The 27535-nt window shown below is 56.2% G+C and overlaps 1 protein-coding gene across 1 annotated transcript in view; it reads right to left on the reverse strand.

The window, feature by feature from the left end:
- Nucleotides 1-23831, reverse strand: part of Notch1 (notch receptor 1) — a 45591-nt gene extending 21760 nt beyond the window's left edge. Inside the window, exons 1-6 of the mRNA XM_059258813.1 lie at nt 23399-23831; nt 22132-22210; nt 4963-5225; nt 4126-4464; nt 1293-1415; nt 579-812 (exon numbers count right to left, since the gene is read on the reverse strand). Of these exons, the coding sequence (XP_059114796.1) occupies nt 579-812; nt 1293-1415; nt 4126-4464; nt 4963-5225; nt 22132-22210; nt 23399-23831 (1471 nt within the window). The remainder of the gene's footprint in view (nt 1-578; nt 813-1292; nt 1416-4125; nt 4465-4962; nt 5226-22131; nt 22211-23398) is intronic.
- Nucleotides 23832-27535: the final 3704 nt, after the last annotated feature.

Here is a 27535-nt window from a genome sequence, read left to right on the forward strand (position 1 = left end):
CAGGTGGGCCATCCTCACCCAGGACCCTGAAATGAATCTCTGCGACCTGCTCAAGCATCGTACAATGCCCGGATCACTGCCAGTGGCTTGTCACCAGTATGCCTCTCTGTCCAGTAAGGCCCACCTGGTCATTGCTGGAGGTGCCAAAGAGCTGCAGCTTTATCTGTTTTTGTTGCTGTTGCTTTGTTTTTTGTTTTTTTTTTTTTTGTTTGTTTGTTTTTTTTTTTTGTTTTGTTTTTGCTTTTCTGAGACAGGGTCTCTCACATATTCCTGGCTGGACTCAAGTTTGCTTTTTAGCTAAACAAGACTTGAACTCTTGATCCACTGTTCCCTGAGTGTTAGATTGGCAGGCATGTGCCACTACCCACATAGTTTACATGACACTGGGAGTTGAATCCAGGGCCCTGTGCATGCTAGGCAGGCACTCTACCAACTGCGACTCATATGCCCGGCCCTGTAGCTATGTCTGAGCAAAGCTGGTCCCTGCCACCTCACTCACAGTGCCCCAGGCGTGTGCAGCCAGGGACGGTGAGCCCACCAAGCTCGCCTTCTCCTGGGGGACTCCCGCACTCACTCACCCGTGCGCCCGTGTGGACACTCGCAGTAGAAGGAGGCCACGCGGTCATGGCAGGTGGCACCCTGGAAACAGGCAGCGCTGGCACAGTCATCAATGTTCTCACTGCAGTCCTCGCCAGTCCAGCCATTGACGCACACACAGTTGTAGCCACCATGGGTATTGTGGCAGGTTCCACCATTCTGGCAGGCGTTGGGCATGAGCTGACACTCATCCACATCCTCTGTGCAGTACTGACCTGCAAGGGCCACAGGACCATCAACCTCAGGAGCTGCTGCCACGCGCTGAGCTCCCTGCCCTAGGCTGTGGGGCTATAAGCCACTCGCTCCAGGAAGTCTTCCTAGCTGTCTTGTGCATTCTCCAGCCCCAAGGGCTATCATCTCATGGCTGACCTAGTTTATCATTAACCAGTGAGCCCCCTGAGGACAGCCTTGTATTCATCCCTGGGTAGCTTGCCCAGAATGCTAGACTCCTGCCTGGCTCAGTGCTGGGTCCTGATTCTGGATGAGTGCTAATAGCCCACAAGAACCAGCTGATGCTGAGCTGTGCTGACTCCGAGTGGAGGCCCAGGCTGCCCCATGCCACCAGTCTCCTGGGCCACCCTAGGTCTCCCAGCCTGGGCTTCCCCAGCATGGAACAGAGCTCAGACCTCCCTACCACTCCGTCGTATGCATTTTAGCTAGTAGAAGACTGCCCCACGGGAGTCCCGTGTACCTACCTGTCCACTCCGGTGGGCAGCGGCAATTATAGGTATTCACGCCATCCACACAGGCACCCCCGTTCTTGCAATTGTTTCCTGGACAGTCATCCACATTTTCTTCACAGTTCTGGCCAGCAAAGCCTATGGGACAGGGGCCAGCAGGTCAACCTGACCTTAGGGGCCTGCTGAGGAGACCTGCCTAGCTCCAGTGTCTTAAGTTTCTGGCTGGGCCTGCAATGTCCCGCCGCTTGGGACAAGGCATCTATCTGCTCCTCAGCGGCCTCCCTGCTCCTGTGTCCACAGGTGACAGCTCCTCTCTAGAAAGCTGCTGTGTAAAGGGCTAGCTAAAGAGGCAGGGATCCAGGAACACAGTGTTCTAGAAGGTTCTGCCACAAAACTACTCACAGAGTTTCTGGTGACTGCACACCAAGGTTCGCTACACTAAACCAGTGGGGAAGCCATGGGTACCTAAAATGGCTGGAACTAAAACTGGGACTCGGGAGCACTGTGTTGGAAACCAGAGTGGTGGGACCCAGGCAGGCCTGCCGAATCAGGACCCGTGAGCCCTTTTCCTTGGAGCACGGCCAGGGCACCTGTCTCTCCCCCACAGGCTAATGCAGCTCATCTAGCCTGAGGCTGGGCCCCGAGGTGTGGCCCGCAGCGTGGCCTTCATGAGAGCCTCCTCAGCAGCCAGTTAGCTATTAATGTCCTCAACTCCCGCCAGTTCAATGATCAACCCAGAAAGGCGAGTCTGGCAAGAGCCAAACCTGCAGCCAGTTACTAATTAACACCCTCTCTGGGGATGCCTTTGAACCCCTCCTGCCCTGGGAGAACCCACCTGTTTGGCTCCTTCTCAAAGACTCCCCCTCCACCCCACCAGCTTGCATCACAGCAAAAAAGCTGGAGTCTGGGAAAAGCCAAAGCGTAGAACAAACGCATGTCTGGATGGGGGAAGAACCAATTTGGAGCCTAGAGCCCACCTAGGGGTCAGCAAGACCAAATACCATGTCTCCCTGCCTGTGCAGAGCTTTATTCTAACACAGGGCAAGTTTCCAGGCTAGAACTGAGCCTGGAGGCGCCCTGAGCGCTGCAGAAAGTTCTCACTGGGGGAGAGGACAAGAAAACGGAAGTCCCACGTGCAGCCTGGCTGGAGCCTCCTCTGCCTATATAGCATCCTCCAGGGAAATGGGCCCTGTGAGAGCATGAGGGAGCCAGGTGGGGCTCAGCAAGGTACACAGGAGCCAGAGTCACTTCAATTCCTAGTCAGAGCTCGCAGAGCTGAGTTCTGTCCTGACCTTAGTGCCTTCTATCTCCTTATGTCCCATGTCCCTCAGGGGACCTGGTACAGGGCTACCTGAGAGCCCAAATGGTGGGTATAACTGAGCCCTGAGTGAGTCCTTTCAACAACAACTTGGGTAAATAATTCTCACTTCTCCCTACTCTGAAACAGTCTCTACAAAAAGTACTGAGTGTCCCGTTTTTAGGGGTGACCCAGCCATTACACATCAGCATCTGAGACCCACCAGTTATGGTAAGTGGACCCCATCCAGCCCTTCCTTCCCTCCTGCCCACCTCCCAGCACCCTAAGTTGACCCACCCCACCCTGCCTAAGGTGAATTGGCGCCAGCTCCATGCACAAGCCCTTGGACAAAGCCACTTTCTCCTAGCCCACGTGACAGAACCACCAGCACAGCCTCTCAACACAGGTTCTAATGCCTGAGGTCTGATGTGGCCACCAAGAAGGATCTGAACTCACAGCTCTGGGGCCTATTGAGCATGCAGGTTCTGTCCCAGCCCTCAAGAAAGCCTAGCTGGCCACAGAATGTGTAGGCAGCTGTCTGTTACCTCCGAGCTTGCCCAATGACTTTCAGGAAATGCACAAGCCAATGTCTGCACGCAGAGTCTTTAGGCTAGCTCTGCAAGCTCCAGGCAGAAGGGAACTTCCCTTTTTCAGGGAGTAGGGGGCCCCAGGGTTGCAAGGGGGGGTGGGGTGGCCTGAGGTTACCCCCAGCAACCAAACTTATTCCTATTTCCTGAGCCCACTCTTCCTTTCTCCCAACTGCCTGGTCTGTGGCTGAGATGAAGTCTCAAATCTCTGAGTTACCATCCTCAGAGAGGCAGCAGAAAGGACTAGAGCTTTGCCTGCAGGCCCTCCCACCCCCCCACCCCCCACGTGCACGCGCGCGTGCAGAGACAGCCAGCTCAGAGGGAAGAACACTGCTAAGGAAGTAATGAACAGCTCCCGCCCCTAAGGTCCTCAAGGCCCTACCTACCCATCTTCCATCCCCCGAGACAGGGGAAACCCCAGGGACTGCCCATGACAGGGTGCTTGTCTGACATACTGAGACGCACATGTAGATGCCAGGCAGCTCACGAGCATTTGTAAAGGTAGGCTGCCCCCAGCCCTAAGAGGCTCAGGGTATAGACAGGGCGTCAGGCGGCCAGGATCAGGGGAGTTCCAGGATGAAGGGAGCACCAAGAGAAGACACCCTTAGCAGAAAGAAGGCTTGGGGCTCATGTACCCCCCCCCGCCCCCCGACGGATCTCAGCAGACGGCCAAGACAGAAATGGACCAGTGGGGCCTGAAGTGTGTGGTGCCATTGAGAGTGTCACCTGACTTCTGGTACCTCTATCCTGACCTGCCCTTCCACTACGCCTGAGGCTCCCTGCATGGGCACCGGCTCCTAAGAAGCATGCCCTGTCTGCCAGGCTCTCCGCTGCCGGCCTTCTCTAAACTTCCTCTTGTGTTCCCTCCACAAAGGGTATCCTCCCTTTCCTGCACCCCTCTGGCTTGACGGCAACACACCCATGGACGTCCAGCTAGAGGCCAGCACGTCGAGACGGGACCTACCTGGCAGGCAGGCGCACTCGTGGGTGGTGTCCCCCGTAGGGCGGCAGGTGCCCCCGTTCTGGCAGGGTGAGGGGTTGCAGGGCACGTAGGGCGCTTCACAGCGGGGACCGGTATGGGTGGCACGGCAGGCACAGCGGTAGGAGCCGACCTCGTTGTGGCAGGTGCCTCCGTGGAGGCACAGCCCCGGGTTCTGGCTGCACTCGTTGACGTCCTGCCTGCAGGTGGGGCCGTGGAAGCCGGAAGGGCAGCCACAGATGTACGAAGACTCAAAGGGCAGGCACTGGCCACCATTGGCACAGGGGTTGGAGGCACATGGGTCGGCTTGCTGACATGACTTTCCTGGAAGGGGGGGGGGGGCAAGAGGGTCAGCTGTAGCCAGGGCTTCCCTATGAGCCCATGGCAGCTTTGGACATCGCGGAGGCAACCAACCTGGGATGATTCTCAGTACCTGCTGCAAAATGTGGACATCTTTCTGCACACAGAGGACTGAGACAGAATGGGTAGCCTAAAATTTGTACCTAGCTGTCTCCTGGACCCCACATATGTAACCAATGGCAGCTTAAAGCATCCTGGCAGGGAGAGGGCGAGGCCGGGGCTGCATGAGGACTCCCGCTTTGCTCACATAATTCTACAGGGAGGGTTTGGGGCCCGGGAACAGTGCAGCCAAAAATCAGATAGTTCAGGGGTGGACTCCAAGATTTTTCTGGAGAGTAGATCCCTGCTTATCTCGGAGCCAGGAGAAAGTTTGGCATACCAGAGTATCTCAAGTCAACATGGACTTTAGGGCTACTAGAAAGGTCCCAGCCATGAAGCTCACAGCCTTCTTACAGCGCTTACCTGACCATCCTGGGGGGCAGCGGCACTTGTATTCTGTAAGGGTGAGCAGGTCACAGGTGCCTCCGTTGCGGCAGGGGTTGGCTAGGCAGGCATTGTCCAGAGGTGTCAGGCAGAGGGGCCCAGAGAAACCTAGGGGGCAGCTGCAGGCATAGTCCACAGTACCACCGCGGTCCACAACATGGCATGTTCCAGCATTCTTGCAGGGTGTGCTCAGGCACGGATTGGGGTCCTGGCACCGTTGGCCCACGAAGGCCCCGCTGCAGCTGTTGACAGACATACATACAGGGCAGTTAGCTCCCCAGCCCTCCTTTCTGCCATGGCTACAGCTATTCCCGCCCTGGGCAGCAGGTGCAACTGGAATCAGGTTCTAGAACAGAAGGTGCAGTGGCTGCTTGGTGGGCAGAGGTTCCTGAGATGATGAAACGCGCCAGTGCCTCGGAGGCGCTCACTTTAAAGCGGTTACTTTCACATATAAGTGAACTTCACCTCAATAAAAAGAAATAATAACTGTTAATTGGGGCCAGGCTAGAGACAAGACCAGCTTGAATTTCAAACCAGGCAGATTTCAAACCCATGAGTCTTGACTTGCAGTGAGCCATGGAGAAGGGGCCCCTGCAGGCCCGGCAGAGCCCCTGGGGGTGGGTGGGGGCACTCTGTGAAACTCTCATTTGGGAGGCTGATCTGCTTTTCTCTCTCAGCTTCTGTCATGAATATGCATCATCTGGGTAATAAAAGAGTTCACGGTTCCTTCGACCTTCAAACATCAATAGCACAGTAAACGCGGGAAGCAGAGCAGACTGGAGAGTGTATGTGCTTTCTTTCTATTCAGTTCCTGCCCCGTAGCAAGGGGGCTATGCCAGGATGCAGGCTGGTGCCCGCTCTCTACAGCTCAGCTCCCAGACGCAGGTCCCTCATCTCATACCCCTGGCAGCAATGGCACCCCCTCAGGGGACAAATTAAATTTCCAGACACAAGTTGTCTGTACCGCTCATCCAGCAGCGGCGGCCGCAGCACCGTTCTCTGAGGACACGATGCAGTGAAGGGAGGCTAGGCCTCCTCAGCTCTTTGGGGGCACTTGGTGGGCTGAGAGCCTGCCCCATCTCCATACAGGTGGGGGTTCCGGCTTCACGCCTAGACTCACTGGTTCCCTGAAGGGACAGGCTCAAGGTCCACCACTGCCCCACTCACAGGAGCCTCCTCAGCCACCTGCCTGCCTAGCTCCCACAGCCTGGGCCATAAATTCCCTGAGCCCGCTCCTGCCCCACCTCCAGGCCCCACACTCCCAGAGAGGGCTCTGGGAGCAGCCAAGCCAAGCTCTTCCCAGAGGCAAAGGCTCTGAGGCAGAACGTGCTGGCTGACAAAGCAGCCCCACGGCAGGGTCACAGCCAGGTTCTGGGCAGACACAGCCCCTGCCGACAGCCATCCTGCTCTTTCCAGAGCCTGCCCACCGGGATAGAGACTGTCCCTTGATTCCCAAGCACCCAAAGCCGAGGCTATAACCTGCCTCAATCCCCACTTCCAATGCCAGCCTGCTGTCTCCACTTGCTTCTGAACTGCTATTTATAACCAAACCTCTGTGTGAGAGTGGCCCCAGGAGAGGCCTCCCCACTGAGAGCTGCTGGAGGCAGCTTGGGGCCTGGGGTCAGGTATCTCAGCAGAAGTACTGGGAGGCATCTGTCCTCTCTGAAGCCTTTCATCTGTGTCCATGGCTTGGGTATGGAGGACACAAAATGGCCACTCCGGTGACCATCTGTTGCCAGAAGCCAAAAGTCTCAAACCAACTGGCTTAAAGAAAACAAATCATCCCCCTCTCCCCCGGGGAGTTAACTCAAGCCTTTGCAATGGCTCCTGCACAGCATGGGGAGTGTGCAGATCGGTGTGGGGGGTGGGGGTGGGGGTGGCATCTGGTTCCTCCTGCTTGGGGTATCCTTGAAGGGCAACTCCCCACCAGTGTGACCAGCCACTGAGATCCACACCTGCTTCTCTGGGGCACCTAGGCTCTGGCAGAGCCATACTTGGGGAGGTTAGGAGGTAGACACTGCCTTAGTTACTCATGGATCCAGTTACCAATCGGCTGGAGAGGCCGCTGGGAGCCTGGGATCTGCAGGCTGAGGCTGGCCCCTAGAAGCAGCCCTCCTCTCTGGATCAATGCCCCTTTGTCGGGCAGAGTTGGCCTCGGCCCACTTGGAGAAAAGGTTTTTTTTTCTTTCCCAGCCACTGGTGAAGCCGCGGGGGAGGGGGTGTTGAGGGACAGAGGGAGCTTCATCTTCAAAGCCAAATGGAGCTGCCATCCACCCATCCCTGCAGACTAGGGGAGTGGGGGGAGCTCTTGGCCAGTGAGAACAAGGCTCCAAGAGGCGGGAAAATTTCCCTGGGTGGAAAAATAGGGCAAGCCCAATGCCATTCTGGGTATCCAGCCCTTAAGCAACCCTGTTAGGTTTCTTAAGGTAAAGAAAGGTACTGAATGTAGCCAAAGGCTCTGGACCTGCTCACACTCCTCTTCCCCTCCAGCATGGGCTGCGTTCCCTATAGCACCCTGAATAGGAACCACAATGGGAGGGCTGGGGGAACCCGCCTAAACGGGATGTACACTTGCCAGCGCGGCTGTGTTCTGCTGGACCAGCAAGGGGGAAAATATGGCCAATAAATCAGGCGCCGGCAGTGTGGACAAAGGGCAGCAGAGAGCAGGTGCGTCTGTGGAGGGGACAGCTGCTCCTGCAGGGCGCGGCCAGACGCCAACCCCAGCGGGTGGGGCAGGAGCTGGGAAGCCGGTGGCCAGGGAAGCTCCTCCGTGGGGGAATGTGGTGGCTGAGAAGGCCTATTGTCCACCCCACTGCCACCCTGGGCTTGGGGACACCACAGCGCAGGCATGTTGCCTGGCTGGGCCTACAAGGGTGAGGCCACCATCCATCACCAACATACCACAGCTGGAAGACCGGCAGGGCTACCTGGATGGGACCATCCCTCAGATGCCTGGAGCCAGGTGGCAGGGTCTGGCTCAGGGGCAGCTGGGGAGAGGGGTAGCTCAAAGGCCCTTTTCCTCTGTCTGTGCCCTACCTGTCTGACCTCTGTACCACCTAGCCACAGTCTCTCCTCACGGCATTTAGATGTCCCTAAGGCAGTAGAAGGGACCTTGAGGCCACAGCTGGGCTACAGCCATGGCCACAATCCCCAGCATCAGAGGCCATTTGGTCCTCAACACCGACAGGTGGATGTGAGTAACGAAGAGGCGCCTAAGCCCTGCATGGGAGGCTGCACCCAACAGTGGCCTCACTCACTGGAGGAGTCCCTAAGCACCAGACCACAGCCTCCCTGAGTGACCCAGGATGTCTTCGGGCAGCAGAAGGACCTTTCCAGGACTGAAAGGTGGGACTTCCTCAGGACAGGAGCCTGAACCGTCAACAAGATGAGAACCGCCTGTGCTCCGGCACTCAAGGCTTCCCGCAGTGGGAACCTGGCCACGGCAGGTGCACCCTCTCCTTACTTCCTTCTTGAGGTCTCCTTAGGGCACCTACTTCTCCACTTTGCCTTTTCTACGCCACATTCTCCTCCGAGGCCTGAGGTGTGACCTGTCCCACTGTGGCTGGCTGCAGGTGAGTGGCGGGCAGGCTGGGGCCCCAGGAAGGGGGCGGGCTTCCGCAGATGCAGCGGAGTACAAATGGCCCCTGTGCCCGTCATCCCACAACTGCGGCGGCGGCGGCGGCGGCTTCAGTATTTCCACTGTGCTGCCTCCTCCCTGGCAGCGCTACTCCATAGAAATGTGACTCCCCAAAGCATCCGGAGGCAGATGTTGCTGTGGCCTCTCACCCGGGACTAATTCTAAATTGTGCTGTTTTCCTTTCCAAACTACATGGCCATCTGCCGCCCCCAGGGGACAGATGACAGCTCCTCCACCCCAAAATGAGGAGGGGTTAGAGGGACTGTGGAGGGAGTTTCTTAGCTTCTGCCCAGGATGGGTTTATGGTCAAGCAGGGATGGGGAAAGAAGTAGAGGGTCTGCTAGAGCTGAGATGGCTGGGGGTCCTTCATTGGTTTCCCAGAAATGAGAACAAATGAGAGAAAGCACTTCCAGAAGGGGGTGGGGCTTGTGGGACCCTCCCAGCTCTGCTTCAGCTGCTACACAGTGAGATGAAACACTCAGTTTAGCCTCAGTTTCACAAGAGAGTCCCCCCCCCCCCGTGTGTGTGTGTGTGTGTGTGTGTGTGTGTGTGTGTGTGCGCACACGCACGTGCATAAGGGATGTTGAAGGGGGGGCAGGTAAGAACACCCATCTGAGAACTGGAAGGCACCACAGGCCCCTATCGGAGCAACAAGATCCCTGCTTATTCTTCTCTGGGGCCAGGAGCCTGCAGCAAGGCATCTGACCCCCTGGGCCCAGAGTACACACCAGATCTATGATCCACAACACAAGCAGAGGCTGGCCTCTCCACTCAGTGCATTATTGCATACCTCAGTCCCCCCAACACTGAGAGTGTCTGGCATCGGGTGATGGTGGTGGGGGGAGCCCCTGTCCTCATCCACCCTTTAATCTTCTCTACCTGTGTCTAGAGCTACCCAAGTACAGCTGAGACCCTTGTTCTGCGAGCTCCCATTCAACAAGTGGTGGCCGTGCTTTGTACCTCAGGGATGGTTCAATGTAGAAATGCAGATCCCTCCCCAAGCCTAACTTTGTTCTGTTTAGCTAAAACACAATAAAGCTGGCTGCCTGCTACCCAACCTTCCCACAATGGGTCCAAACCAGGGCTACCTCTCACTCAAACAGCCCACCCTGTAGGGTTTTCAAAGGGTCGACAATCCCAGCCCCATCCTTGTCAGAGAGAGGTTCTGGAACCTCAGCCCTTCCCTGAGCAGAGGCCAATCCAAGCCCCCCAAGTCCCTTGAAGAAGGAAAGCACTCACAGAAGGCTGAGCAGTGGCTCAGTGACCTGCTGACTCTCCAGTGTTCTCCCTGGTTCAGAAGCAGTCCATTCAAAGTCCAAAAGACAGGAGACCCCCTACAAACCACAGCCCCATCCCTTCACTTCCCCACAGTCCCCCAGGCAAAGAGCATACAAGATCCTAGCTTCCTATCAAACCCGCCTGGACCTGAACACTTATCTGAAAATCATTTAGAACACAGGGGTGGGAACAGCCCCCTTCAACCTCATGGTCTCTTGCCTTCATACCCACACCCAAGTTTCCTTCTCTATCCTGGCTGGATGAGGTATACAAGCATGTGGGTACCCATGTAGCCCAGGGCACCGAGAGCCTTGCTCCCAGTGGGAACAGCACAACACTGCTACTTCCAGCCAGCACCGGTGGCTACACCTGTCCCAGCAGGGATGGCAGGCAGGAATAACCGAACTGCGGTCTCCTCCCAGTCCCTGAAGCCTCGGCTTCACTGGCTCCCACAGCAGCCAAAAGAGGATGGTGAGGGCTGTGGGTGGGTAGACTCTCCTGCACCAAACATCAGCGGCTGCTCAGGCTGTGGTGGACAAGAGAGGGAAGTGAGTCACAGCTGGGGCAGGTGGAACCTGTCTACAGGTGGGTAGAGGTGTCAGCCAGGATGGAAGCCAGGGTCCAGGCTTTCCAGCCCAAAGAACCACTGTAGCACACTCAGCTCTTCTGTCTTCAAATCTTTCCCCACAGTTGCATCCTTGGGTGGTTTAAAATATGCTGGAAAAGGAAGCTCAGGAAAAGCACCCGCTTCCTGGCCTGGCTCAGGGAAGCCCTTTGTGTGGGAGACAGCTGAGGTCGGAACCTGCCCTCCAGGGAGGCCACCTTTCCCACTGCAGGGAAAACAATGTCCCTGGCCGCTGCCTGTGAAGGCCCCTGTGAGAGGACCAAAAGGCTCTGGGGGAGGGGCAATCAAATAATTTCCTGGAGTTGGTCTGTGGGAAGTGGTGACCCATGGGAGCAGGGGTGGGAGATCCCACCCAATCTGCCCCTTCCACCATTGGTGAAAGCATCACCTAGCAAACTGGGGTCACCAGGAAGCAGAGGTCACTGCTAGGGTGTGAAAAACACCTGCTTAAGCTCTTGCCTCCATGGGGACAGTTTCCTGCTTGATCTTCCCAAAACACAGAGAGCCCCAAGTTTCAGGCAAGGCTAAGAATTTGTCTTCCTTTGGCACTCCATAATGCCCGCCAGCCATTCTGAGTGGTCCTGGGAACGCACAGGGACAAGCCTCTGTGTGTGTAGCAGAAGCAAGGAAGACTAGGGATGGCCAGAGACAAACAACTACAGGCCTCTCTGGTCTGTGCAGGATGGAGCTCAGCCCTGCACCTTCAGCTGCTCAGGCTAAGCAAAGGGAAGAGCTTCATCCAGAGCGACATGAAGCCAACCGCCCAACACTGAACTCTATGCCAAATCCAAAAGCAGTATGGCAGCTGCCCATCTCTGCTTCTCCAAGTAAATGTAAAGATGGTGGGGGGGCGGGGGCTGCCCAGGGGCTACTCTGTTTTCCTCCCCAGGTCCTAAAGAGAGGACATACTCCTTCCTGACTAAACTGGTCTTTGGATGCTAGAAGCTTCATCTCACTAGACCCTTACTACATACAGTCCTAGAGGTGAGGCTGGGCCCATTTTACAGACGGGAAGACAAAAGCTTAGCAGGCTCTGCACACACACCCCAGATTCTATAGTACTAAATTCCTGCCATCCATGCTGGACCAGCCTTGGCTCAGAGAACAGTCGTAGGCAGGGCACAGTAGCAGAGGCTTCTTGGGAAAGAGGGAGAGGTGCCCCTGTGTCCCAAGCTGCTCATCTCTCAGTCTAGATTGTGGCCTGATCACCTGGATCTCCCAGAAAGAAAGGACAAAGCACAAGGTAGGAGTTTGGCTACAACAAAACCCCTAGGAAGGGGGCAGGGTTCTTAGTGAGACACCCGGGCACTGACAGGCACTTGCCACTGCAAGGGAAACCTCAAAACCCCTAGCTTCCCCAGACCCCTCAAGACCCTCCTAGTAGAAGGGTCACCTGATGCCATCCCTGTGGCCATCCTTCCCAACTGTGGGCACTGAAGATGTGTCAGTGAAGCCCATGTCCAGCTACCCACTGGGGCACAGCCACCGGCTGCTGGGCAGACAAAGAGAGACAGACCTTGGCTGCATTCTTCTAGGGGCTCCCAGGAAACCCGCCTTCAGTGAATCCTTTGGATGACTGGCTGAAACGCAGACTGCAGCTTCGGTGGGGGCCCCAGAGGTCATCCCCACCCTTCAAAAACTCAGCAGCTCCCACCCCAGCCAAATGTTTTCCAACAAGAAAGACCTCCCCCACCGGGGAGGTCCTCACACCCCAGCAGACAGCTAGGCCTCATCCCAATCCTGGTCACAAAATGTCTCACAGTGTACCAGCCATCCATGAGAAACTCTCACTCTGCCTCAGGACACAGTAAATTCCAGAAGACAGGGAGAGCCCATTGAGTGTACCCTGCTCTAGAAGGGGTCCAGGAGAGAGCAGGCGCTCTGGGGAGGGATCTGTATGGGATCCAGGGTGTCCCAGGCCAGATGGTCTAGGGCAAGCTTTGGGCTTGCAGGTTCTGGACTCTCTGCCCCTGTGGACACTGATATACCATGCCTGGCCTCTTCTCTAATATTTTTGGTTGTGAGCCTAGCCTTTAACGGCTGAGCTATCTCTCCAGCCCGCCTGGCTTGTTCTCAAGCATCAATTCACTGACATCCCTGTGACCTCCCAAAGCCTTAGCTGGGGCTGAGTAAAAAACAAAAAGAAGCCGGGCGGTGGTGGCGCACGCCTTTAATCCCAGCACTCGGGAGGCAGAGCCAGGCGGATCTCTGTGAGTTCGAGGCCAGCCTGGGCTACCGAGTGAGTTCCAGGAAAAGGCGCAAAGCTACACAGAGAAACCCTGTCTCGAAAAACAAAAACAAACAAACAAAAAAAAAAACCCAAAAAGAACATGTCCCATTAAGTCAGAGCCACCCAAGGTCAACCAGGCACTTTCTGCCACCTGGGGGGGGGGAGGCTCAAAGTGAGACCCCAAAGACAAATGAAGCCCAATACACCAGCAGTAAGGCCAGCCAGCACCTTTAGCATCAGTAGCCCCATAGGATTCTCCACTCACCCCAAGGAGATGGGTCCTGTCATATGAAGAGGAAGTGTGAGGTTGTAGTTGCAGCCCCAACTCTGAAGGAAACATCCTCGATCTGAGCTTTGGCCAGGCAGAGGCTAATGGAACAGGGTGCTAGAAGAGGAGAGCCAGCTACATGGGAGGCGGGGGAATCTGCCTGCACAGTGGGTTCTGAAAACTGTGAGCCAGGTCTGAGAAACCTAGGGCTACCCAGCTGGCCCCAGGCCTGCCCCAGTCCATCTGACTAGACCGCCTAGCTTAGCCCAGCTGCCAACACCACAGACTGGGCCAGACTCTGGGCCACGGAGATAGGATGCAGCCACGGCCTGACCTGTCGTATCACAGTCCCTGCGACACAGCCCCACCTGGTCTCGACTATCAGGTTCTGAGACAGAGTTGAGGTCACCCTCATCTGACCCCTAGAAGAGGAAGTAAGGGAGGAAAGCCCCACATCACAGGACCAACCCCTAAAAGCCATGATCATCCAGGCCCAGACAAGAAACAGAGGTCCATGGAGCAGAGAGGGTCAAGCACAGAGGCAGCATCTGCCCTTACTCCAGCCACCTCAGCAGAGCACAAACACTGGAAGCCCCACTTTCCCCCCCAAACCTCTCATTTCCAGTAACTGTGCTGTTTCCGCTCACTAAGAACCGAAACTGAGAGGAAATGGTGGGAGGCAGGTCCCCGAGCCCGAGGCCCAAGCGGCTGCTCGTCAGACCTGGGTGATCTTTCCAGCTTTACCACCCACAGTCCTCCTTGTGCAGAGCAATGGCCCTGGGAGGCTGGAGAGGGCAAGTTGGGGTCCCAGTGTGAGCAGCTTCCCCTGGGGTCTCTCTGGGATCTGGCCTATGGAGCCAGAATCTACATTAGGGGGCACTACACGGCAAGATCTCCAGCTGTAAATGTACTTTTCAAGTGAGGACGCTGGGGCACTGGCTCCATCAGTAAAGTGTTTGCTGATCAAGCATGAGGACCTAAGGTCAATCCTCAGCACCCACATAAGCCAGGAATGGTGGCACACGTTTGTAATCCTAGCACTGGTAAGGTAGAGACAAGAGGATCCTCAGGACTCGTGGGCCAACCAGTCTAGCGGAATCAGTGAGCTCCAGGTCCTATGAGTGACCCTGATATAAAAACTAAGATGGAGAGCAACAGAGGACACCCAGTGTTGACCTCTGGCCTCCATACACATGCCAACTACACACACACACATACATGAACACACAAAATATTGACTCAATAGGCAAAGCACCTGCTGTGCAAGCACAGAACCTAGGTTCAAATCCCCAGAACCCAGGTAAAAATTTGGGTGTGTTGGCACGTTCCTGTAGCCCCAGCCTTCCGAGGAGAGAAGACAGGAGGAGGGCTCCCTGAAGACCAACGGCCGGCTGTCTAGCTGAATCGATGAGCTTCAGGCTCAGTGAGAGACCCTATTACTAGAAACGAAGGTGGAGCATGGTGAGGAAAGAAAGCCACTGTCAGCTTTGTCTCTTCCCACTCCCATGCACCCTCACACACACGAGCACACACATAAACAACTACAACACACACACACACACACACACACACACACACACACACACACACACACGGTCACGCACGCGTGATTCTGGGCCGTGGGAAAACCTGCTCCAGGGAGCGGGCTGCTGCCCAGCTTTCTTCCTGAACTTGATTAAACACAGATGTTTCTCTAGGAAAGTCAGTGGCCTCCATGCTGCCTGCGGCTCCCTGGCCTCCCTGTGGCTGGGCTGTGATTCATACAGGGTGACCCACATGTGGTGTTAAGGCAGGAGGCCCAGAGTCAAACTATGGCCTCAGTGCCTGGGTATCATCTTGGAAGGACAGTCCTTTGTCCCCTGCTCAGGCCTAAGGACTCTCGAGGGGTAGATGTAGCCACCTCTCAAATCCTCAGCTAGTGGCCCAGGGCACAGCGGCTCACACAAGATTGACAGTGTTGGCGGCAGGACCTGCCTCCCCAGGCCCGTGCTGGGACTCGGGGCAGACTGGCCTCTGGCGCTACCTGTGGTAGAATTTGTTCAGCAAATTAGCAGTGTCGACAGATGACAAGGGACTCATTGACTTAGTTCAGAAGGACAAGCACTTTAAACCCTTCAGTCGCACCGGGGACACCCAGCCAGGTGACAGGATAAGCCAACACAAGCCCAGTGACAGCTCCTCTTATCTGCCTGTTGGGGCAAGGCTGGAAGCAGCATTTGGCCCTGTTCCACAGCTGGTGACAGTCATCCCTACCTGTGCCTCAGAAGTGGATCTATCTCACCTGGTGGGTGCCATACAAAGAAACTGCTTTAAAAGCGTGGTGGGGGTGGGATGGGGGGAGGGGTTGGGGGGAGAGGGGTGGGGGGAGAGGGGTGGGACAGGAAGAAGAGAAGTAGCCTAGCTAATTCACTCTAGAGTGTAAATGACCGTGGCACAGGGAAAAGGAGGGGAAAAGCTGGGAGGGCCACCTATCCAGAGCGCTTCTGTCCCAAGAGCTGCTCCAGGGAAGAGCTGCAACAAAAAGGTCCAGAGGTGAGGTCCTTGGGGAAGAAGCTTCTACCCTAGAACCCTGTAGGTCTCAGGGACACTGAGAAAGCAGCCCCCAAATTCCAAGTCCACCCAACCACCCTTAGTCCCTCCACTGGGGACACTCAGAGGTCTGGATGGTCAGACTTCCACCTGTGCTTGCTAGGGTGCTAGTCCTCTGAGCCCTAGGGGCAAGTGAGGGGGTAGCCTCTATGTCTGAGGTGTCTCACGGAGCTTGGTTCTCCTTCCCAGGGAACAGCCACTGCCTGTGAGTTGACTGGCAGGTCTGCTCAAAGCTCCCTGTCCGTGGAGGGGAATTCAATGCCCAAGCCCAAGCAGGGCAGGGTCAGAGCTTCCCTCCCTACTGGGCCAACACACTGCCCCTGCTGCTAAGGCTCCCTTGCCTGTAGACCCCTCCAGGCTACCATAGATGCCACCCTGTGTGCGCCTCACCCAAAGCTAAGGAAAGCCTAGCACACTCAGACATGGTATTCCCCAAGCTTTACCCTTTCGAGACTAAGGCTGACCCCAGCAGCCCACCTTCCCTGGTTTCCCATCTCCACATAGCTGGGTGCCTAGGTAGGGTGGCTGCCTTGCCTGCCCTAGATCCTGGGGTCCAGAGCATACTAAGCACTCATCAAAAATCCACTGCCTCCATCGTCCTGCACTGGGCACACAGGCTCCACTAGATCTTCCTTTAGGTTGGAAAAGGCCAAGAGGCTAGATGGCCATTGGAAGGCAAGATGAGGACAGCTGTGAGTCTGCCATGGGCACTGGGCAATGTGGGGCCTTGGGCACACTAGGTCATTATCACTGACTCCCATGGGAGCATACCAGGCCCCACTCAAGGAGCCCTACAGTCGGTCCCAGGTGGCAGCACAGGTCCAGAGATGTACATTCTGGCCCCTTAAGGACTTGTCAGGACTCAGAACGGGGCTCATCCTGATGGTGCCAGAAGCTGGGATCTATCCTAAGTGGAGTGCTGAGCTGGCACCACGGTGGCACAGAGAGACCCTGACATCATCCATGCTCAGAAAGCAGCACTCAATGGCCACGGACTGGGTTACTTCATTCACAGGAACCGCAACAGCAAAGGCTCCTGGACAGAGGGCAGCTCAGTAGGAGCCAGGGAGGGGAGGGGGGCTGGCCGGCAGCTGCCGCTGGGGTGATTAAGAGCCTGGAACTGGAGAGGTGTGCGGGTTGTGCAATCTATGCCTCTACTCAGCATGCCATAGTGTGCGCACTTTCCGTGGCTCAAACGGTGCATTTTACAAAATGTGTAATCTACCACCCCAAAGCCCCGTCTCCCAAATTAGTCCTGGGCTCTGGGACAGCAAGACAGGGTGGGGTGAGGCCACAAGAAAGACATCCACTGCCCTCCCACCTTGACAATCACTCCCCTCTCCAGTAGGGGTGTCCCCAGCCTGAGGCCAAAATATGCCCCAGCTTGCAGAACTGGCCCTGCCACACGGCTACTTTTCAGTCCTAGGTGCTGCTACCTATACCAGCCACTCTTCTACGCGTAGGTTATCCCTGAGCCCAGCCTAGATACAGCAGGAAAGAAGTTCTGGGGCCCTCTCCTGCACAGGGGGGAAACTGAGACGGGAGTACAGTTCACCACAACCGGCTGGTCTGTGTCTTCCAGCCAGCAGGTGCCAGGGTGTGCCCTGCCTGGGAAACAAGGGGGATCAGACACGTCCTGATGTAGTCACAACGATGCCCTGAAGCCAGCCGCTCGTTAAAGCTGGTGATGATTCCCCCTCAGCCTCTGGGAAAGGTCTGGAAAGTTCTGGATACGCCTGCACATGAAGGTGAAAGCTGATGCAAGCTGGCCTTGGGTCCTCCACCCCCCGACCTCTTCACCCTCAGCTTCAGTTTTTCCCACCTATAAACTGGAGATGAAGCACACAGGGTGGGCCAGGCCCTCAGGGAAAACCCAGCCTACTGCCACCACGTTTCCGGGGCTGATCACGGCAGCCCCGGCCAGCTCTAGGAGTGCTGCTACCTTCACGTTTTTGAGGAAAGCAATGTGTGGACTCCACTCGACTGCAAAGCCACATCCTCTCACTATTTATAGATGAGACATGAAGCACATCCCTCCCCACACAATACGGCTCAACCCCTCAGCCCAGCCTGGCACTGCCCTCCGGGCCCTGTCAAACCACAATGTGTACTAACCCCCCCACAGGGGCCAGAGGCGAGGGCCACCAGAGCCATCTTCTTCCCCAGCAGAGCCTCCATCTTTGACTCCGGCCATGAAACTTTGCGGGGACCCCTCTACCACCCAGCTTCTGGGGATCCCAGCAGTCAGCCCTGGTTATCTACACCCTGCTCAGCTCCTTGAAACAGGGCTCTCCTGTCTGCCCTACCCCACCCTCTTCCTGCTGAGGTCACAGCTTGCTCTCTGTCTCTCTCCTTTTAGCATTATTATTATTCCTTCAATGGAAAAACTGTTGGCTGCTGGCCAGAGGCAGGGCTGCCCACAGAGACACTTTCCTTCATGGAACACCCCGCCTCTACTCAGGTGTTCCAGTACCTGGACGTCTCCCCACAGGTTCCATGACAAGTGAGGTTGTGAGGCAGTTTTTCACCTGTTTTTCTTTCTTTCTTTTCTTTTTCTTTCTTTTTTTCGAGACAGGGTTTCTCTGTGTAGCTTTGCGCGTTTCCTGGAACTCACACTGTAGCCCAGGCTGGCCTCGAACTCACAGAGGCCTGCCTCCGCCTCCCGAGTGCTGGGATTAAAGGCGTGCGCCACTGCCGACCAGCTCACCTGTTTTTCTAACCTCATGTCCTTGAAGGCCAGACATGGCACTGTACACAGGCAGGCCTGGGACAGCCTCGGCTCTCCTACTGGGGAGGATGGGACCAGCCCGAGACGGCAAGTGACTCAACGGAACAGCAGCAGGGCCAGATGACGGAAGACACATGACATTGTGTTGGGTCCCTCCTCAGCCCACCAATCACTTCCGGTCTCACCCCTGTTTCCTCACCAGGCAGGCGGGAAGTGATGGGCCAGGGATGTGGCTATCACACATACTTTGGAGGAAGGGAGGAAATGGCATCAGCTGAGACACTCCAGGGCCAAACATGACTGATCTGGCTGATTTGCTGAGAGTCCTGTCAGGCCACAGTGGGGCAGGCTCGCCTGCTATATGTCACATGCATGCTGGACGACTCTCTTAATCCTGAGTGGTCCTGGCCCAGCTCTGGGCTACACCTGGAGTGGAACTCAGAACACAGCAATTGCTTTAAAGTGTGGAGCAGCGAGTTGGCTCAGAGGGTAAAGGCATTTACTATACAAGCCTGACTACCTGATTTAGATGCCCTGATCTCACAGTGGCAGGAGAGAACTGACTCGCAAAAGTTGTCCTCTGACTTCCATACATATGCCTGCTGTGAGAACACAGACACAGAGAGTCCAAAAAAGGAAGCCAAAAAAGTTGACAACTATAGGTAAGAATCCCTAGAACCAGACAGCTCATTCCTAAACAGAAATCCAAACAGGCCCAACCAGATAGCACTTTTGGGATGGTGAATTCATTCATTAACCAACTCAGTATAGGAGACCGAGGCCCTGAAAACCAGCCCCACGAGCTCACCATGCAAAGGGCAGCATGCAAAGAACCCAGACATTCTACAGTGTCTAGTATTCACAGCTCTTACTCAACCCTTATGCACCACCAAGACATCAATCCTGTCCCAATTGAAAGATGGCGAGGCTGAGGTCAGACCTCAAATGTAGTGTCCCAAGATTATCATCCATCATCCCAAGTTTCTCTGGCTAGTTCACCTGATTTCTAAATGCATTTAGAAAACACCCTCATCACATCTGACTTTGCTCCCAGTGAAAGTGGTCTTAGTCTTCCTAACACTATTTGTAAGCTCCCTCAGCTCAGAGCTTGAAGCCCCTGATAAACCTTTTTGATCAGTGAATTCATGTTTTCCCAAGTGTATAGGTCCCCCCACAGCTCTTCAAATGACAGCTCTTTTTCAGCATTCCCCCTCAGCACACATTGGGTCCACAGTGAGCCCCGAGTTTCCCCAAAGGGTCTCTGATATCCCACGGCACACAGCAGCTGCCCAGACTGTGCTCGATATACAGGGTGCAAAGCCAGGCCTTTCCCGTATGATCACTGGCTAGCTAGACCTCAGTGGTACTGGACCTTTCCAGAAGGCATTTGGTACCAAAAGGATTCACTTTTCAATCCTAAATCCTGAAACTTCCTGTCCAGCAGCTTCTGGGGAAATTTTTCTGTTTTGGGTAGAAGAGATAATTCACAAGGTACTAATTCACCATCCTATGACTCCATCCTTCCCAGGCCCTTCTCAGAGTAGGCAGCACCAGAAGCCAAAACCATTCATGGCTAGGTGTGACAGAGGTCTACAGGCTCCAGGCTTACCCTTGAGCAAAAGCGGAAGCTTCCTCTCCTCAGCCAGGAGAGGTGGACCTCTCTGTGAGTGCTGTGGCCAAATCTTGGGTAGGCCTCCTGAGGCCATCTGAAGAAGTGGACAGGAGTAGAAACATAGAAGCCTCCAAGGAATGGGGTGTGGGGGGGAGGGGGTGTCCTCAAGCACTCAAGCCCAGACACTGATCTGAGCCCCTCCATGGATTGGCTGCAAAGTCCCCTAAACTGCACAGTGAGTCCAGACCTGTGTCCATCACAAGCCAGGCCTAGCTGTAGCCTTGGCCTCCAGCTCTGCTGACCAGAAGCGAGCATATCAATTTCATCTCACTGGACTTACGGAGTGAGCACAATGGGGCCTCTGTGGATAGAACTCCGTGGAACTCTGAGCCAAACTGAGGCCAGTTTTCCGCCAAGGAGGAAGGGCGTTAGGATCCAGTGCAAGACAGAAGGCCTGGCACCGAGATCTTTTTTGCTGGCCTGGCTTGTACTGCAAGGGATTTGCAAGCAGCTTCCCCAAGTTTGGGAGGTGGGAGAGAAAGTACAGCACCATTTTGTCTTTGGCTTGAAAGGTCTTCACACAGACACTAAGATGCAAGCCATTGGTGGGACTGCAGGAAGCAGGCTGCACCCTGTGCCCAACTCAACCAGATAGCGCAGAACAAGTGAACTGGCACGCAGCAGGCCAGCCCGTGCCCATCGCCTGGCGGGGCTAAGAAGAAACTACCCCCACCTTCCTCGGTCTGAAGTAAGAAGTAAGCTGAAGAAACCTTTCAGCCCTGCCCTGCCAGTGAGGCAGGCAGAGCAAGGAGTACAGCGGCAGGGAAGGGGGTTGTGCATTCTGGGAAGCCACGCATAATTAATCACACAGCATTAATCGCCTCCCAACAATAGCCGCTGCCCTTCTACTGAATCCCAGCTGTCGGCCTCTGAATGGAAGGAAATAAGATTTAGGGCATCAAGCGTCCGTGAGGCTTCTGCAGGGGGAGAAAGGGGCCCCCCAAAAAAAAGCAAAAAAAAAAAAAGTAGTGTGCATTCATTAGTGTCTGACAGAGGCACAATCGGCTTTGTCCAATAAACTGCTCACAGACCTGCTTAATTGGCTTCAGTACAGGGCGGGCCGGCCAGGGAGGTGGGGCTGCAGCCCACAGGCCGGGCACTGTAGGCAGCAGCGCCCGTTGTCAAGGGGATGGGCCCTTCAGCGGTTGGAATGAGGGCGCGCCATGCAGGCTGGAGCCGTTTCTGTCTGCGGCCTCCAGCACCTAGCTAGTCCCATCAGAGAGGAGCTCAAGTTGAAGGGCACTAGCCCTAGGCCCCGTGGAAACTTGTCCTGGCTGGCTGGTCTTCTGGGGCAGCCAGGCAGGGATCCTTCCCAAAAGGATTTCCCAGCATGGAACAGATCTTCCCACCCCCAAGTCACGCCCATTTCACAGCTGAGGACCTGAGGCTGAGGGCCTCTGGCATAGAGTCGGGAGGTGGGGCTGCAGCTGCCAGGATGGAAACCAGACTCCAGCACTTACCCACACCCACCACCCAGGCTGCAGTGCCAACAGGGACCATTCCAACTTCTCCCAACCTCACCTTGAACCCAAGGAGCAACGAGAGGTGGGCCCTGTCTTAAAATAGGCACTTTCCACTGGCTCGTGACGGTGCTCGCACGTGGGAGGCAGAGGCAGGCAGATCTCTGAGTTAAAGGTCTCTGCATAGTGAGTTCCAGGACAGACAGAGCTACTTAGTAAGACTGTCTCAAGAAAGCAAAAACCAGAAACGAACAAAACAAAACACAAAAAGGGCAATTTTCTGCCTAGTGTTCTCCTGCCCAGAAGAGGGCTCCCAGGTGACAGGGGGTGGGGGCTCAGATTCACAGTAAGTGATCCAGACTGCCCATCAAAGATAACTGTTTCTGAAACATTTAAAATAAGAATTAGGGTACCATGGATTCCCAGGAGCCTGAGGGGGCCCATGAAGGAGTGTGCCAACCTCCAGGGGCCAGAGTAGCTCCACACGCGGCATAATTGCTGGTGATTAAGTAATTGCCAGACTTTGTCCAATAAAAGTCAGCACGTGACTGCACTCAGCCTCTGGGCTGTCTTCCGAAGACAATGGCCCAGTGTTCTGTCCCCAGAAGGCAGGGGCTCTGCTCTGACAAAAGCAACAGGTCCCCTCAGGGGCGGTACTCACACACAGGCTTCGGTGCCGTTGGCCACTTCGCACCTCCCTCCATTCAGGCAGGTCCCACTTGGCTGGGAGCATCTCAAGCCTAGGGAAGGGTCAGAAAAGAGAGGTCAGTCTGGGTTCTGGGCAGCTGACTCCTTGTGGTCCTGATGGTGGATGGAGACCACTGCTTGTGTACTAGAGTTACTGGAAGTCGGGAGGTGGGGGTGGGGACTTTGGGCAGCCCTTCGGGATCAATTTTCTGCTCACACTGTTATAGTCAGAAAACCAGTGCAAAAGGATAAGCTGGCTAGGTGGCAGGTGTACAACTCCACTCAGTGAGTCGAAGTGGACGGCAACAGAAAGAACTGAGTGACTTGGGACATTCTCCCAAACTTCTTAAACACACAGCCAAAAGTGGGTGTGGATTAAGAAGCCCAGCAAAGCCCCCAACCATTCTCCACTCTTGCCTCAGTTCAAACACGAGATACGAGGGGACCGCAGGAGGGAGGGGGCGGCCACACTCAGCTCCCCCGATCGTGGGAAAAAGCGACAGCTGCGGAGCCCGCCACCCCGCCCTCCAACAAAGCGCCGGCCAGGGAATCAGAGCGGCCCATTGTCGCGCCAGGGCCGCCTCCTGGGGCAGCGGGCCGCACCCGGAGACCTGCCCCGCCTCCTCCGACACCCAATACCTGTTCGCAGGCATCTCCAGGGGCAGCCCCCGCCGCATCCAAGGAGGGGGTCTTAGAGCCCGCACTTGGAAGGAATTCCACCCTATTCTCGGGAAGGGGCTCTTAGTCAAGCCTCTCCCAACCCCATCTTAAGGAGCTCCAGAAATTAAGCCCCTGTATGGGGGCCGAACTGGAGTGTCATATAAAACCCCACTTTTAAGAAAAGGGCAGGCAGTTCTCCCCTCCAATTACTGGGAGACGGGTGCAACTGGTCACTACGATACTCCTCAGGAGTCCCCCGTTCGGTGAAGCCGGCAGGGAAATAAGTGCCCCCCCCCCCACCTCAGGTTCTAGTCTCTGCCGGCGCAGGAGTCCTAAACTTCCAAAGTGAGTCAGTCCCACCCCCACCTAGGCAGCAAGCCGCCTGTACATCGCCCCTCTTCGAAAGTTTGAGTCCCGCTAGGGGACAGCGATCCCAAAACCGAGCACTGGGAGTCCAGGGCACATCGCCCCCACCCCGCGCTAAGCAAGGCGAGCACAGAGCCCCAACATCCGCCCCAGCATGGGCCAGAGGCGAAGAAGAAAGAAAATAATGGTCCCAAGAAGCAACAGGAAACCAAAACCGATTCGATTCAAATCGAAAAGAAGCAGGCGCAGGCAGCCTGTCCGCCCCCGCGGCGAGCCCCAGGAGCGGCTGCCCAAGTGCGAGCCAGGGTTGAGCCTCCCGGGCCTCGGGCCCCGAAGCCCCAGCGCCCCACACCGAGCTTCCAACGTCTTCGGGTGCTCTGGGTAAGGCAAGTCCACCCGGAAGAGGGGCTGAGGAGAAGGACTCCCCCTCATACGCGAGGACGCCTGGAAGCTCCCATGTCCGATCCGCCCGCTCTGGCTCCCAACTCTGGCAGCTGGTGCCCTCACTCCCATCCACCCAGGGCGCGCGTAGGGCGCAGCCGAAGTTTCCGAAAGGCGCGCGAAGTTGCGGGCTCGCAGACGCCTACCTCTTGCGGCGAGCGCGGGCAGCAGAGTTAGGCAGAGCAAGGGCGCCAGAAGCCGCGGCATGCCTGCTCGCCGGCTGCCCGCTGCTGGGGCGGCGGCCTCTTGCGGTGGCCGGCGGGGATCGGACGTACACGCTCACCACCGGCGGTCCCGCGGGCGTCCACCCACAGCTGCCCTCTCTTTCCCGGCGGGTGGGCGGCGCTGGGCTCTCAGGGTCTCCCCAGCCCTACTAGGCACCCCGGCTCGTTCCTTCACTGCGCTCGCACCCGCGCCCAGCGCCCGTGCCCTGCGCCCCACGCCCCTGCGCTCCCTCCCGCGGCAGAGGCACTAGTGAGGCTCAGGACGGGAGTGCGCTCCGCCCCCGTAGGGGCCCGCCCCTGCCCCGCCCCATCCCACAGCGCTCCGCCCGCGGCTTCAGAGCACCCCAAACCCCTCGTTGGCCTTGTCCCTCCCAGTGCCCTGGTGGGTTCTGCGCCTTCTCTGGCTAGGGAGAGCGTCCCGAGCCAGGACTCTATGGTTTGCAAGACAAGGAAGCGTGGGGGTGTAGGGAACGGGCACTTAGGGACTACTTCTTGTTCGAAAGTTTACTGAGACCAAAAGTTTGAGCTGGGGCTGCGGAAGGATCAGGCTTTGTGTGTCGCCTCCCTCAGGGACATTTGGTCATGATTTGCATTTCAATAGTGTAGGAGATTCAGGCCCTGTCGGAAAGGCGAAGCTGCCCCTGGAACCAAGTCCATCCCAGAGCTAGATCTGGGGCCGTGGGCAGGAGCAACTGAAGCCAAGTTTGGGGGACTCCTGGAGCGGGAGTTTAGAAGTCGCACCCTGACGGCGTTGGATACGTCCCTGGCCCTGGGGCCCCCACTCCTGGGAGCCGTTGGTCTCGGTCTTAGGCATCTGGATGATTGAGACCAGGCACCCCTAGCCATGACTTCCGGAACGCTTGACATTAAAGGATAGTGGCTTCGTGCCCGCAGCCTCTACAGAAGGGAGCTCGGGGCTCCCCAAGGGAACTCCCAAAGGGCCAGTGCCTTGCTGAACAAATTGTGCTCTAGCTCCCCAGAAGGAACCCGCGGCTAGACGGTCCACGGTCACTCTTCTCACTGGTTCCTGGCCCTGCCCAGCTAAGGTGACCCGGGAAAGTGCAGAATCCCAGTACAATGTCTGCTAGCACCCGCGCAGCCTCTCTTACGTGGTTTTCTTTGACCAGGTATCTCTCCACCTCGGTGCTAGACTTGGACATTCTGTGCCAAGCTGGTTAGCTCTGGGCGTCCAAGATGCCTTTCTTGTCCCTGTGCAATCAAAGTTCAATGGAATCTGGAATGGACAACACCCACCCCATCCCGAAACAGGATGGCGAGTGCAACACAGGATATAGTCCCAGCTTATATTGTCCTAGGAGGCTCCCAGAGCAGAGGAATGGCTGAAAGAGCCTTAAATACTGACTGGAACCTGGTAGGAGAATTCCTGAGACAGGAAAGCCTAAGGAATTTGGGAATCCAGAATTTGGGAGGCAGCTCTTGCCCAGGGAGACAGAGGTGGACTCATTTCTCCTGCAGCCTTTGACACACCTGTTTCTAGAGGGCACTCTAAAGGGCCAGTGCAGACAGATTGTGTAGCCCCGTCCCCTGCTCCTCTCAGAAGCTGGCCTCAAACCTGGGGGGTTGCAGCATGGGGTCAGGACCCAGGAGAAAAGGCTCCCAGTGCTGCAGAAATATTTATATAACAGATCTGCGGCCCCAGAGAGCAGTTTCCATAGAAGGAAGGGCTGGCTGGCTGTGCAGAGTTCACAGACTCAAGACTCTGCAAGTGCCTCTTCCGAGATGGGCCCTGAAGGCCCCCGGCTGCTGCGGTGTGTGGCAACTAGATCCCAGCCTTGCCAGCCTGGGCCACCCAGCCTGGCTTGGATACAAAGAAAGCCTCAGCCCTCTGGAGTCTGGGGAGCGGTGCACCGGTCAGGCAGCATCTCCCTACCTGCCAGCCTCTCTGCCCATGCGAGCCTGTGTCTCTTCCCTGTGTCTTTGTCCAGCAATGAGTTATGGCTGCACATCAGACCGACTGACACCAGGCACTCGTTGACTCTCTTTATAGATGAGGGCCAAGCACGCAGGCAGGAGAGATGCATATCCTTAGCTACAGAACACTCAGACAGCTGGGCCGGAGAAAAGGCCTGGGTGGGGGCGGGGCTGGGGCTGAGCTCTTGGCAAGTGGGTGTGAGTGAAGCTGTTGCACACAGTAGGCTGGAGGGAGACACTGGGCCTCCTCTTCCCTGTCTACCAGGAAACGGGCTTAGAGAGTAAGAAAACCAAAGCCTGGGCAGCCAGGAGAGAGACCTTCCAGAAACCCAGTGAAAATGAGGAAGAGGGTGCCTAGCAAGGCCACCCCAGTGGGAAGTCACTTTTAGCTCCCTGTCTCAGCTTATAATAGGAGCCAAGATAAGTTTCCCAGTCAGGTAAGGCTTCAGAGCCTGGAGTGAGGAGTGGAGAGGCAGAGGGGCTGGCAGTCACCTCTTCTCTTGGGAGCCACCTCAGACTGCTGGTACAGAGAGCCACTGAGTGTGCATTGGGTCAGTCCCCTCCTTCATTCCTCCAGATGCCTGCAGGAGCATTGTCAGGACTGCAGGGTATGCTGAAGACCGCCAGCACGTCTCTCCCCCACTTCCCCCCCAACAAACAGGGTTTCTCTCTGCAGCTTTGGTGCCTGTCCTGGAACTCACTGTGGAGACCAGGCTGGCCTCGAACTCAGAGAGATCCATCTGGCTCTGCCTCCCGAGTGCTAGGATTAAAGGCGTGCGCCACCACTGCCCGCCCCACCAGCATGTCTTAAGAGCAGTGCTCCTGTAAGTAAACCAGAAGGGTTACCATGCCAGACTCTGGACCCTTCTGAAGCACAGCTGGTCAACACATGGGCCTTTATGGAGCACCTGCTGTATACTCAGCTTCAGGTGCTGTGTGGTATACAGACCTGGAACACTGTAACTACCTGCTTCACGAATATACACCACCATGGCCTGGTTGTCTTGGAGAGACCAGGTCTGCATGAAGGTATGATGGGCAGCAGAGTCCCCAGGAGCACTGGGTTTCAGGTGCCTTTCCCTCCTGCAGGGTCTCACCTTGGCATTTGTACCCTGCAAGACCCGGTAGTGTGGGTGCAGGTAGAATGAGAGGCTCCAGTTCTCGGGAGAGGCTCAGAGATGTCCCTAGGAGAATCACTCCAGGTCAAGCCAGCTCAGGGTACAATGTATGTCTTCATGGTGTCGCCTGGTTGGAGTGATAAAGGAGACACCTGGAGGAGGGGGAAGGAAGGGCTGAGTGCGGAGGTGGTCTGTGGTGGTGAGTGTCTTGTCCCAAGTGGAGTGCCAGCAGAACAGGTAGCTATGAGAACATTCCAGATCACCATCCTTGGAATCCAACTGTTTACAACACTTGGGCTTAGAAATCCAAGAGTGCCCAGCCTAGAGGGTGCTTCTTGCTAACTTCTGTATCCATCACAGTCAGGCTCTGGTCCTGGTGAATCTATTGGCCTCTGAGCTGGATCCCTGGACTCTGAATCAAAGCTACTAACTGATTGGCTCACTGTGAGCCTCTCAGGCCTCTGGGCCTCAGTTTCCCCACTACCAAGTGATCTGTAGATTCCTGTCTACCTTTTGCACTTAAACACTGCTTTGAACATTTTCCAGAAGTTTGAACATCTCTCCATATGTGCTTTCAGTGGCCTGAGCTGTGGTTGCAGACAGGCAGGCAGGGGCTGGTGTTAGTTATCCCAGCTGT

Source organism: Peromyscus eremicus, chromosome 4, assembly GCF_949786415.1.
Source record: "Peromyscus eremicus chromosome 4, PerEre_H2_v1, whole genome shotgun sequence".
Classification (NCBI taxonomy): Eukaryota; Metazoa; Chordata; class Mammalia; order Rodentia; family Cricetidae; genus Peromyscus; species Peromyscus eremicus.